The sequence below is a fragment of the Anomalospiza imberbis genome, chromosome 1 (assembly GCF_031753505.1).
Source record: "Anomalospiza imberbis isolate Cuckoo-Finch-1a 21T00152 chromosome 1, ASM3175350v1, whole genome shotgun sequence".
Lineage (NCBI taxonomy): Eukaryota > Metazoa > Chordata > Aves > Passeriformes > Viduidae > Anomalospiza > Anomalospiza imberbis.
In genome coordinates, this window is record NC_089681.1 from 92,210,092 (window position 1) to 92,221,984 (window position 11,893).

The 11,893-nt window shown below is 51.8% G+C and overlaps 1 protein-coding gene across 1 annotated transcript; it reads left to right on the forward strand.

Annotated features, from left to right (window-relative positions):
- The first annotated feature begins 6,459 nt into the window (after positions 1-6,459).
- On the forward strand, positions 6,460-11,354 carry SOX4 (SRY-box transcription factor 4). Its single transcript, XM_068200059.1, has one exon. The coding sequence runs from the start codon at positions 7,394-7,396 to the stop codon at positions 8,693-8,695; it is 1,302 nt and encodes a 433-aa protein (XP_068056160.1). The 5' UTR covers positions 6,460-7,393; the 3' UTR covers positions 8,696-11,354.
- The last annotated feature ends 539 nt before the right edge of the window (positions 11,355-11,893 follow it).

Here is an 11,893-nt window from a genome sequence, read left to right on the forward strand (position 1 = left end):
CAATCTATTCAGAAAAGATTAAAAAACAAAATCTACTTACTAGTTGTCACACCAGCACCATCATTAAGAGCAATTATATGGAAGGAACAAGGATGAAAGCCAGACTTCTATTTGTCCAGAGCACAAAGGGGAAAAGAAAAAATTACTTTTTTCTCTCATTAATTTTAGATTTAAATGTATTTTGCCTCTTCCCACCAGAACCTGATCTAGCTTTTTTGATCTGTGCATCAAAAACATCAAATCAGAAAAGTTAAATAAAACCTGTTTGACAGGAATTAATCCATTAATGTCTGAAGACTATGGGGCTGAATGGAGGGTGATGGATTTTTTTGAGTACAAAGGCAATTTTATGATAACAAATACTAAACACTCTCTAAGGCAGGAAATGATAGACCACTCTTGGTCTACCTCTGCCAGAATACCTTGTACATGGATAACCCCAACTGCCTGTAGCTTGCCAGAGGAATCTTCTTTACTTAGAGTTGCATCCTGTTGATAATCACTTGTTAATAACCCAGAGCCTGCAAAAGAAAGAAGGGACCATTTTCACAACCAAATAGTATGCAAGATATTTTTCTTTTTTTTTTCCCTTTAGTTTAATTACCTTAAATATATCACTTAATAAATGACCTTGCAAAAACCGAGTCAGAAATGCTAAGATCTACGTTTCACAAAATCTTTTTCCTGTGTGTACAGGGAATACGTTATGCTTCCTTTCCAGGAGGAGTAAGTACAAGCAACATTTTTCTTAACACAAGAAGACATTCATACACCGAATTTAATAGCATGCAACATCCCACTCAAAGGTCTTTAAAATAACCCACATTTAATTCAATGCACAGTGGTTTTGTAGTTCCCTCTTAGCAGTGATGCTAAAATCTGGGTGACATCTTGATGTTGTGGAAGTGGGCACAAGTGTTACTTCATTCTTGGTACTATGTGGGCTTCTGCTGAACTGCCTGCTTGCAGCTGTTGGCTCTTTCACAGAGATGGCAGGAAAAGATGAGCTGAACCTTACACCGGCGGTGGTGATAAGGTTGTAGAAGGCAGAGGAAGGTGAGGGCAAGCAGGAAGGAGAACACAGAAGGCTGGGAGGGAACTTAAAGGGCAGAGGAGAGGAACAGGTTCAAAAAGTGCAGTGGTCCAAAGAAGTGGGGCCCTGCCTCCCTGATCCTCCTGCAGGGAGGAAGGATCAGCCCTGTCAGAGAGCTGGCTGCAGGCACCGCCAGCTCCCCTCTGCTGGCTCTTCTCTTGGGCTCCCCTTCCTGGGGTGGCCTTCACGCAGCTGCAGCTCATGCATATGCAGTCTGCTGCTACATGTGCAGCAGACCGGTAATTCCTCTTCAACCTTGTGGCTTTTCACTTTGCAAAAAAGGCTTGCCAAAACGTTTTTAAAAATGAACTAAAAGCTCTTATATGAAACTGTTAAAACCAAAAAAAAATCTACTAAATCTTACAGGATTGAATAAGAGGTGCAATTTTCCTTTTAAGTAAATGCAAACAATGTGTTTTCCAAGTTTCTTTATTATTATTATTTTTAGCAGAGCTTTTTCAACTGGTGTTACTCTTAGGGAACAAGTTTAAACTTAAAAAGTCACCAAAGTGGATAAAGGATAGAAAGCAATATCACACTTTCTTACTAAAATCACTTGAGAGGTGCTCCTGCCCTCCCAAACCAAACATTTACATGTAAGTGATAAATATCTGAATTAATATAAATATGTATATGCAAATGGATTCCAGCCTACTTATTTTATTAAATTATCTAGAAATGTGTTGGCATTTCATAACAGGAGCACTGAGTGTCTATGTGTAGGCTTGTATTGAAGTAAAATGCAAGTGAATATATAGTCTGAAAGGAAACAATATCATACAACTTTAGGCAACAGATTTTCACTCCTAAGTAAATAATATCCTCCATAAAACACTTCCCAGTAATAAAAGTTCTTCTCCACAAAGCTATCAGAGAGAGTTCAAAGCATTTATGAATCACCTTAAATAAAAGTACACTATGAATTGGAGTGATGCAATTGTACAATGGAGTTTTCTTCTTGCAAACAGGACGAAAAAAGAGGGCCTACTTTCATGTCTCAGTTTACACTTCTGATCCTTAAGCACGCTCTTCTTTGATCTTTGATGAATATCTGTTATCATCATGTTATTTCAAAAGCCATGGCTTTTTTTTATTTTTTCCCCTTAATGGCAAGTATTTCATCTGCTTTATTTTCTTTGGGTCAAAATAGGCAGTAGTAAGGTCCTGAGGAATGTATTCTTCAGCAGAATACCTCTGCTCTGGCCTTGTCATTTGCAGTTCAAGAAGGCTAAAGTAACCCCAATACACCTATTTCAAATGTGGCACAGAATGTCAGGAAAAAGATGTGTTACAAAGGTGAATTTTGCTCGCAGAGAGGAAAACACTCCGAAATAATAGAGGGCTTTCTTCAAGATAAATAAGATGCCACCTTTCCCCGCCCTGTGGATGCCTGGCAAGGGAAGCAAGATGTTCGTGAATCGCCTTTCATTCATTCATTCATTCATTCTCCGCAGCGTCCCCTAGAATCGCTGGACGACCCTCGGATGTCACTGCTCAGGACGCGTCCGGGTCAGAGCCCTGCCCCTCCCATGCAGGTGAACACGGCCCCCGCGGGTTCAGTCCCGCGGGGCCGCCTCTACCTGGCCGTGCCCTGCCCCGCCGCGGGGACCTCGGGGGGCGGCGGGGAGCGCGCAGAGCCGCGCCCTGCGGGCACACGCGCCCGCGGAGCGCCCAACGCGCAGCTCCACGCATCCCCGAGGGCCGCGCAGCGCGGCGGAGGCGCCTGCTGGGGCCACAGCGTGGAATTGACGTGCGTCTTAATGAACCCGGGCCGGGAGCTGCATGAGCGGGGAGACTGCAGGGGGTAAGAGGCGGCCGCAGCAGCTGCGGGGGCTCCTGGATGCGCTGCGCCGGGGCAGGGAAGCGGTCCGCGCCGGCGAGGGCACGCAGGAACATGCTCACGGGAGGGGAGGTCTGCTCCCGAGAGCTCAGACGGAGTAGGCTGCAAAGCATTTCCCACAGCCTACGGAGCTGGGGGTGTGGAAAAGACCAACGGCAAGGGCTGCAGTTAAAGGAGCCTGTGCGCTGGTAGTCCTCAGTTTAAAACAGAAGAGCGGCGGGCGGGGAAAGAGCGGTGCTAAATCTGCGTGTCCTTAAGACGTTTTAACCGGTGGGGACTGCATGCTTATTTACACAGAGCACCTGCAATCAATCACAGAATCATAGATTCATAGAACGGTTTGGATCGAAGGGGACTTTAAAGATCACCTAGTTCCAGCCCTCCGGCCATGGGCAGGGTACCACCCACTAGATCATGTTGCTCAAGGCCCCATCCAACCCCGTCTCGAACACTTCCAGGGAGAGGAATGCTGGAATCAATGCCTGTGGCACCCAGTCCTGCAGTAGATTTGTCCAGAGTATTGTTCCTGAACAATCTCTCTTGCTCCATGCGCAAGGCGAGCTGAAGGACCCGGTGTGTGAGAAGGGTGCTATCAGTGCCACTGCCCTTAACCCCCGCATCGGGATTTTGCATCACTCGCATGCTGTTCCGACGGCGTACAGCTGACTGCGTGGGCACTGCCGCTCTTTGATGCAAACCCACCGAATTTCAGTCAGAAACTTGCAGCGTTATGTTGCTCCGTAAAACCACAGGGGAGGAAAAAATAATCAAAAAGAATAATAACCGCGAGTTCGCTAGCTCCGCGTTTTCCCACGTCTGGCAGAAGAAGCTCAGCGCTGCCACCTCCCGTCCCGTGACGCATCCCTGGCCTCATGGAGCCTGCAGGAAACAGAATGGAGTTTCAAGGCTTTTTAAGTTGTAAAACGCGGACAAGTCTTGCCAATACTCTTAAAACTTAATTTTTAGACGGAAGCTGAATGCTCGCTCTTTATGCCTAGGCTTAAAAATTTGGGGAGCTGGAAAGTACTTTCAATCTGCCTCCGGAGGATTAGGGGTGGAAGCAATTAACTTTGAGGAAACAGCTAAGAAATTGTAATAAAATGCTTTTTATAGAGTTTCACATCGTGTTCTTACACTTGCTTTATTAAGTAGCCCTAAATTTCACTTTTGTGGAGTTTTTGTTCAGGAAATAATACTCTTCCATCCATCCCATATACACTCTTTTAGAACCAATATTAAATTGATGTGGCTGCTTTGATCAGGAACACACTTAACTCCTCACCTGGAGATGAATTTTATTTATGGTGGTCAAGACCTTGCAGAACTTAACACAAACAAGTGAAAAGCTTCTTAAGCCTTTTCTTTCTATGTTTGCCTATGAGTTTGGGGTTTGTTTGTTTTGCTTTAATTTGTGTCTAGAAACATGGGAATATTTTACTTGCTTTGTAGTTTAAACAAAATGATATTTATATGAAAATACAACAGTGGGGGGTTGAAATCCTGCTGGATACTGTGCTGACAGGTGGAGCAGTCAGAAGCTACTGACTGTTCCCAGTCCCAGTTTTTCATGCTGCTGCACATGAATACCAAGAGTGTAAGCAAAAGCCAGTGCCTTTTCCTGACACCAAACCCACTGTGAGACTCCATTTCTGTAGATATTGGTGGTATAGGGTAGAACAGGTTTGATCTTAGCTTTGGGGCTGCAGGGAAAAAACACAGCGTGATTTACTACTTACAACATGTAAAGGTGAGAAACTCCACTGATGTCACTGGATGCCATCAACCTAGAGGAAAGCAGTATTTTATCCAGTCTTGACTAGAGGCTGTATGAGGAACCAATGTATTATTTTTGCAAGCAAAGCTATCATTTAATTTGTATCTTTGTAAATAGTCTCAGTAATGTAGGTGGCTTACCCAGGGAGGTACTGACAATTCAGGATTTTTCTCAGCATTTCACAAACATGTTCTTTGAGTCCAGTGTGAGATCTTAATATTCAAAGCCTGTCCTCAATCCAGCTAGAAAGTCTGCTTAAGGATCCTAGCATAAATTTTCTTGCAAACATGTGCAATTTAATTTTTAGACTTCTATCTTAGATGTTTTAGCTGTATCCAAACATTATTTTGCTTCTTATTTAAAAGGTGTTTTTAACTGGTGTTGTGTAGAGCAAAAATTTTCACAGCTGTTTTGCCTAATAGCTTCTCTGGTCTTTGGCCTGATGAGTGATGTGAGGAATCTTTGGGAAGTAACACTGCCATTGTTTTTATGGTCTTACTGCCCCCTTTACCTGAATATTGGAGGGGGGCTTGATGCCACGAGGCCTGCAGGGGTGCTGAACAGCGCCTGACCTCGCTGCCCTGCTTCTCTTCATTACTGATCATTACAGGGCAGAGGGAGGGGCGCATGAGATCAAATAGCAATATCCGTAGAGCACCTTACACCTTCGGAAGAAGCCCGGGGGGGGGGGGGGGGGGGGGGGGCTGCTCGGCGGGGCGGACTGGCAGAAGCACGGCAGAACCTTCCCCCCAGGGCCGGTACCTGCCTGCCGGCTGCGCACCGCTTCTTCCTTCCCCGACCCCTCCCTCTCTCTGGGGACCCGGAAGGGACGGGCCGGGACCCCCGGTCGCAGCCTCTCCCCGGGATAAGGCGTCTCGGTGGGACCGCGGCGTGCGGGAGCGGCAGGTAGAGAAACGCAGGAAAGAGGTCGGAGGGTAAAAACGCGATAAGGGCAACACCTCTTCCTCGCTCCGCGCCGGGGAATTTGGGATGGGTAGCAGCGGTTACTCAGCGCCGTGCCCAGCGCTCCGCGGGAGGTGCCCGCCGCCGGTCCCGTCCCACCCCCTGCGCCGCTCCGCTCCAGCTCCGTGGCGGAGGGGGCGTGACGGCAGCGCCTCGCGGGCTCTTCTCCAGGCCTGGCGACCCCTCCGTGACACTCCGCGTGTGGGCGTGGGGACGGGCACGGGGCGCCCTCCGGCATTCCTCGGGCAGTGCTGCCCGCTGGGCGTGCAGCGGCTCCAGGGCGGCAGGAACACCCTCCCGGTCCTTTGTGCGTGCAGGTATCCCCGCTCGCCGCCCCGCAGCCACGGCGCGCGGGGGCGGGACGTCTTGATTCCCCTCTCTCCCTTTCTTTCTCTCTCTCTTTTTTTTTTTTTTTTTTTTTTTTTTTCATTATTTATATTATAATGATTTTTGCTGATTTCCTGATTTTTTCCCCGGCAGGGAGGAGGGGAGGGAGGAGCGCGGCCGGGGGGCGGGGGGCAAGGGGTCGCGGGCACGTGCGCGGCGAGGCGCGGGGCGGCGCGCGGAGTTGCCCTCCTGCCCCTTTTAAAAAGTTCGCCCCGCCGCCGGGAATGAGGTCAGCGCGGGCGCTTCCCATTGCACGCGGACATTATTACCGCTCCGCGCCGGCCGCCAATCCCGGGGAGGCGGGCGGGGCTTGGCACGCGGAGGGCGTTGGATACAGCGCGCGATTGGCCGCGGGGCGGGCTGCGAAAGGATAAAGCGGCGCGAGGCGGGCGCGGGGTCCGCTCTCAGCTGCGGCCGGCGGAGCGCGGCGTGCGGGGGGCGCGGGGTAGCGCCCGGCGGGCGAGCGCGGGGGGCGGCGGCGGCTCCGCGGGGCTCCGCGCGCGCGGAGCAGCATCAGCAGCAACACCGCCGTCGGCAGAGGAGGAGGAGGAGAACGGAGGGCCCGCCTTGCCGCTCTTCCTGCCGGGGACATACACACTCGTTCATGCACGAGCGCTTTTTTATTTTTCTTTTTTTACGGCGATTTTTTTCAATTTTTTTTTTTTTTCCTTATCCCGAAAGGCTTCCTTGTCGCTCGTTACCTCGCAACTGCCAAATCCAACCTGCACAAACTCTTGGCCGCCGACCCCGCCGCCACCACGGGTCCTGGAGCCGGGATTTTCGGGGCTTCGGGGGCGCGCCGCCTCCCCCCTCCCCCGTGGCGGTGCACGCTGGCCGTGCCCAGCGCTGAGGGACTTCCAGCGGCAGGAGTGCCGCTCTCCTGAAACGCCGCGGGCAGGCAGAACGCGCTTGTGAACTGGACCGGCTGCTTCGGGGAGGGGGGAAACCCGATGTGGTGAGGAAAAAAGCAGACCGACACCCCCCTCCAAAAAAAACCCAACCCAAAAAAGCCCAAAACACCCCAAGAAAAAAATATTAGCAAACTTGGACGGGCGGCTCGCGGCGCTGCTTTTGCAGAAACTCTTGTCTGACCGCGGGCGGTCCCGCCGCTCCTGCCGCCGCCGCTTCCTCGAGGGGGAGAGGACCGCGCCGCCGGGGACGAGGCGCCGGTGTGGAAGTACAAGTAGTGCGGGGAGCGGGGGCGCGGCCGCGGGGGGCCGCGCCGTCCCGGTGCCGCTGTGAGAAGTTGCGCGCCCTGCCCCGCGCCGGAGCGGCGCTGAGCTCCGGAGCGGCGCTGAGCCCCGGCGAGCCCCCCGCCGCCGCCGCCGCCGCCGCGATGGTGCAGCAGACCAACACGGCGGAGAACACGGAGGCGCTGCTGGCCGCCGAGACCTCCGACTCCGGGGCCGGCATCGAGCTGGGCATCGCCTCCTCCCCCACGCCGGGTTCCACCGCCTCCACGGGGGGTAAGGCGGATGACCCGAGCTGGTGCAAGACACCCAGCGGGCACATAAAGCGGCCCATGAATGCCTTCATGGTATGGTCACAGATCGAGCGGCGAAAGATCATGGAGCAGTCCCCCGACATGCACAACGCCGAGATCTCCAAGCGCCTGGGCAAGCGCTGGAAGCTGCTCAAGGACAGCGACAAGATCCCCTTCATCCGGGAGGCGGAGCGGCTGCGCCTCAAGCACATGGCGGACTACCCTGACTACAAGTACCGGCCCAGGAAGAAGGTGAAGTCGGGCAACAGCTCCGCCAAGCCCGGCGACAAGGCGGACAAGGGCGGCGGGGGCGGTGCCGGCGGGGGCAGCGCGGGCGGCGGCTCCGGCGGCCCCGCGGCCCCCGCCAAGCCCGTCCCGAAGAAGGGCGGTGGCGGCGGCTCCAAGCCCTCCCCCGCGGGCGGCGGCGGCGGCGGCGCGGGCGGCAAGCCCCACGGCAAGGCGGCGGGGGGCAAGGCCGCCCCGTTCCCCGGGGAGCCGTCGGCCGCGCTGCTGCCGCCCGAGCACCAGGCGCTCTACAAGCCCCGAGGGGCGGCGGGCGTATCCTCGGGACCCGGCAAGCCGCTCGCCGAGAAGAAGCTGAAGCGGGTCTACATCTTCGGGAGCGGGCAGGCGGCAGCTGCCTCCGCCTCCCCCGGCGGAGCCGTGCCCGGCAGCCCCACGCTGAGCAGCTCGGCGGAGGCCGGCGACCCCTTGAGCCTCTACGAGGAGGGGGGTGGCGGCGCGGGCCGGCCCGACGGGGACTGCGGCGGCGTCGCCTGCCCCTCGCCCTCCGGCTCCGGCTCGCCCTCGGATCACCGCAGCTACACCAGCCTGCGCGCCTCCTCCCCAGCCCCCTCGACGGCGCATTCCTCCTCCGCGTCCTCACACTCCTCCTCCTCTTCCTCCTCTGGCTCCTCTTCGTCGGACGACGAGTTTGAGGACGACCTCTTGGACCTGAACCCCAGCCCCGGCTTTGAAAGCATGTCCCTGGGCAGCTTCAGCTCCTCGGTGCTCGACCGGGACCTGGATTTTAACTTCGAGCCTGGTTCGGGCTCGCACTTTGAGTTCCCGGACTATTGCACGCCGGAGGTAAGTGAGATGATCTCGGGGGACTGGCTGGAGTCCAGCATTTCCAACCTGGTCTTCACTTACTGAGGCGAGAGCCGGGCCCTGCAGGAGGAGGCACCGGCGCGCGTGGCTGTCGGCAGGACTCGCCCACCCTGCAGGGCGCTTTTGTGTCTTTCTCTGTTTTGTATGGTGTTTGTGTTTTGGAATTTTTTTGGGGGGGAGGAAGTGTTTTGTTTGTTTCTGGGAAGGGACTGTTGAAAGACTGCTTCTTGAGCTTGGGAAAGGAGCGGGATCGCCCTCTCCTTGCGGAAAGGCCAGCAGTCCCCTTCCTCCGGCTGCAGACGGACTCGCACACATCCCCTCCGAGAGAGGAGCCTGACGGTGCTTTTTGAGAGACTGGCGGGAGCGAGACGCTGTCCTTTTCCCCTTTTTTATTTCCTAAAAAGAGACAAGAGAAAAGGGGGGGGGGGGGAGGGGAAACCACACACACCTCTGGGTTCTTTGTTATTGCCCATTTTATACGAATAAAGAGGAGGGGGGAACGATGCGTTGTGCTGAGCGCACACTAGATGTCTTGAGCATTCGCCCTTTCCTATGAAAAAGCGATCAGAACTGCTTGTGGAAAAAAACAAAAACAAAAAAGAACAGAAAATCCACGCAAATCCTTTGCAAGGTTCACATTTGTGGGGAGAAATCCTGTCCCGGTTTCTTCTGCGGTGAGAAGAGGCAACAATGCTGGGAGGAGGAGGAGGAGGAGGTGGATGGAGCTGGACTGACATCCTAGTTAAGCGGAGAAGAGCCAGACTTACACTTGAGAGCTGTCTTGGAAGTACGGTGGGGGTAAATAATAATAAACTGAAATGGATTTGCACGTACAGATAAGGTGGCGGCAGCGCTTTTCTCAGTCACCTCATGTAATATGTAGAGAGAAAAATAAGGCTGAAACTTCAAGAACACTGAAAACTTTTGAAACAGAGACCGAATGGAAACAGTTTCTGTCGTGATGTGGTACAGGGGAAACTGAGGGCGATGGCTTTTGCAAAAAAAGAAAAAAAACCCAAAACCACAAAAAAAGTAGTTTTTTTTCTTCTTACTCAGAATCGTGATGGTGTTGGATTATTTCGCTGGTGGGGTTTAATATAGCATGTTATACTGTCTGTCTTTTCAAGATTTCTGAAAGACTGTTGAACAGTTTAAAAAAACAAAACTAGTGTTAGGATAATATAAAAGCAGATAGATGGCGCTATGTTTGATTCCTACAAAAATATCACCAGCTTTTTTTCATTCTTAACTCTTTAAAGGATTCAAACGCAACTCAAATCTGTGCTGGACTTTAAAAAAAATGAAAATTCAGGACCAAATTTTTTCTCAGAGTATGTATGTGTTTGTTCCTTATAGCTATAAATGAAAAGACTGTTTTTTCTCACCGATGCTTCATCCTCGCTCGTTTTTTTTTTTTTTTTCTTTTCCTTGTAAATGTAATCGGATGCCATTTTATAAGTGGACGTATTTATACTGGCCAAACATTTTTGACTTTGTATTTCTTTGTCCTTTTTTGGTAGTTCTTGTTGTTACCCGCACCATTTTTATGTCTCCTTCACTGAAGGGCTAGAGTTTTAACTTTTAATTTTTTATATTTAAATGTAGACTTTTGACACTTTTAAAAACAAAAAGAGAAGAGAGATGAAAACGTTTGATTATTTTCTCAGTGTATTTTTGTAAAAAATATATAAAGGGGGTGTAAATCGGTGTAAATCGCTGTTTGGATTTCCTGATTTTAACAACAGGGCCGCTGGTTAGTATCTCACACGCGTGTGCGCTCTCACGCTCACTCACACTCTCACACACCCACGAATCAGCCCCTATTTTGTCCATGTTTACACGCCAATCTGCAGGCATCTTAAAGTGACAGCATCCCTCAGCGCCCCCGCCGCTGCCTGCTCCGCAGCCCCCCGCCTCTCCACGGAGAGGGCGGGTGGGGGCCCGGGGGAAGGGATTTACACTGTATGCTACCGTTTTGGGGAGCCACCTGTCCCCGGATGAAGTGAAGCAACTGGTGCATTTACACAGAAGGGATCCTGTACCTTTAACTTGTAAACCACATCGTTTGCACTTTTTTTCTAAGCAAAAACGTGCCGTTTAAACCACTGGATCTATTGAAATGCCGGTTTGAGTTCGCGACACTATGTACTGCGTTTTTCATTCTTGTATTTGACTATTTAATCCTTTCTATTTGTCGCTAAATATAATTGTTTTAGTCTCTTATGGCATGATGATAGCATATGTATTCAGGTTTATAGCTGTTGTGTTTAAGATGAAGAAAGTGAAAACATCTTTGTACATTTAAGTCTGTATTATAATAAGCAAAAAAGAAGATTGTGTGTTTATGTATGTTAATATAACATGACAGGCACTAGGACGTCTGCCTAATGAGGTGGTTCCGTTAAGGGTTTAACTTTTTTGTTCTTTTTTTTTTTTTTTTTTTTTGTTCTTTTTTTTGGTCATCCATCCTGTGCAATATGCTGTGTAGATTTTTTTTTTTTTTTGGTCTATGGTCACCCACAACACAATGTGGGGAAAGGAAAAAAAAGAAAAAAAATCATGCCAGCTAACCATGTCAAGTTCACTGCCTGTCAGATTGTTGATATACCTTCTGTAAATAACCTCTTTTTTGTTTTGTTTGTTTTTATTTTCCTTTTTTTTTTTTGTCGGGAAGGAAATAAAATCAGCTGGAACTGAACCCTAATTCTGGGCTGCCCTTGTCATCATTGCTACGCCCCCAGCCCCCTCGGGGCAGGTGTGTTTTGTCTCTCCGGACGGCGGCGGCCGGCCCCGCTGGCAGGGGCCGGGGAGGGAGGAAGGGGCGGCCGCTTTGCCGAACCGCCCACCCGGGAAAGGGTTCGAGGCCGGGGCACGGCCGGGGAGTGGCAGCGGCCGCCGGGGAAGCGCCTGTGCCGGTGAGGGCTGCGGGGCCCGGGCTCGGCGGCTTCAGGGCAAGGGGGTCCTGATCTCCCCTTGCCTCGCCTCGCCTCGCCTCCCGGGGCAGCTCGACCTGGCGGACCGCGGGTTGAGATTATTTTCCCTTTAGAGAGATTCCCCCTCCCCTTATGTTTTCTTTTCTGCCCGGGCGGTTCGGGTGAGATCGGCCGGTGCGAACGAGCGAGCGGCAGTGGGGCCCCGCCGCCCACCCCCCATCCAGAATAGTTTTTCCGGGGCACTTTAATGAAGACATTCTAAGGCAAAGCGTAAACAAAAACCCCGCCGTCAGCTGTAGGGATGCTGGGG

What these genes read in the sequence shown, in the direction of transcription:
- SOX4 (XM_068200059.1), top strand. Translation starts at nt 7,394, where the DNA reads ATGGTGCAGCAGACCAACACGGCGGAGAACACGGAGGCGCTGCTGGCC.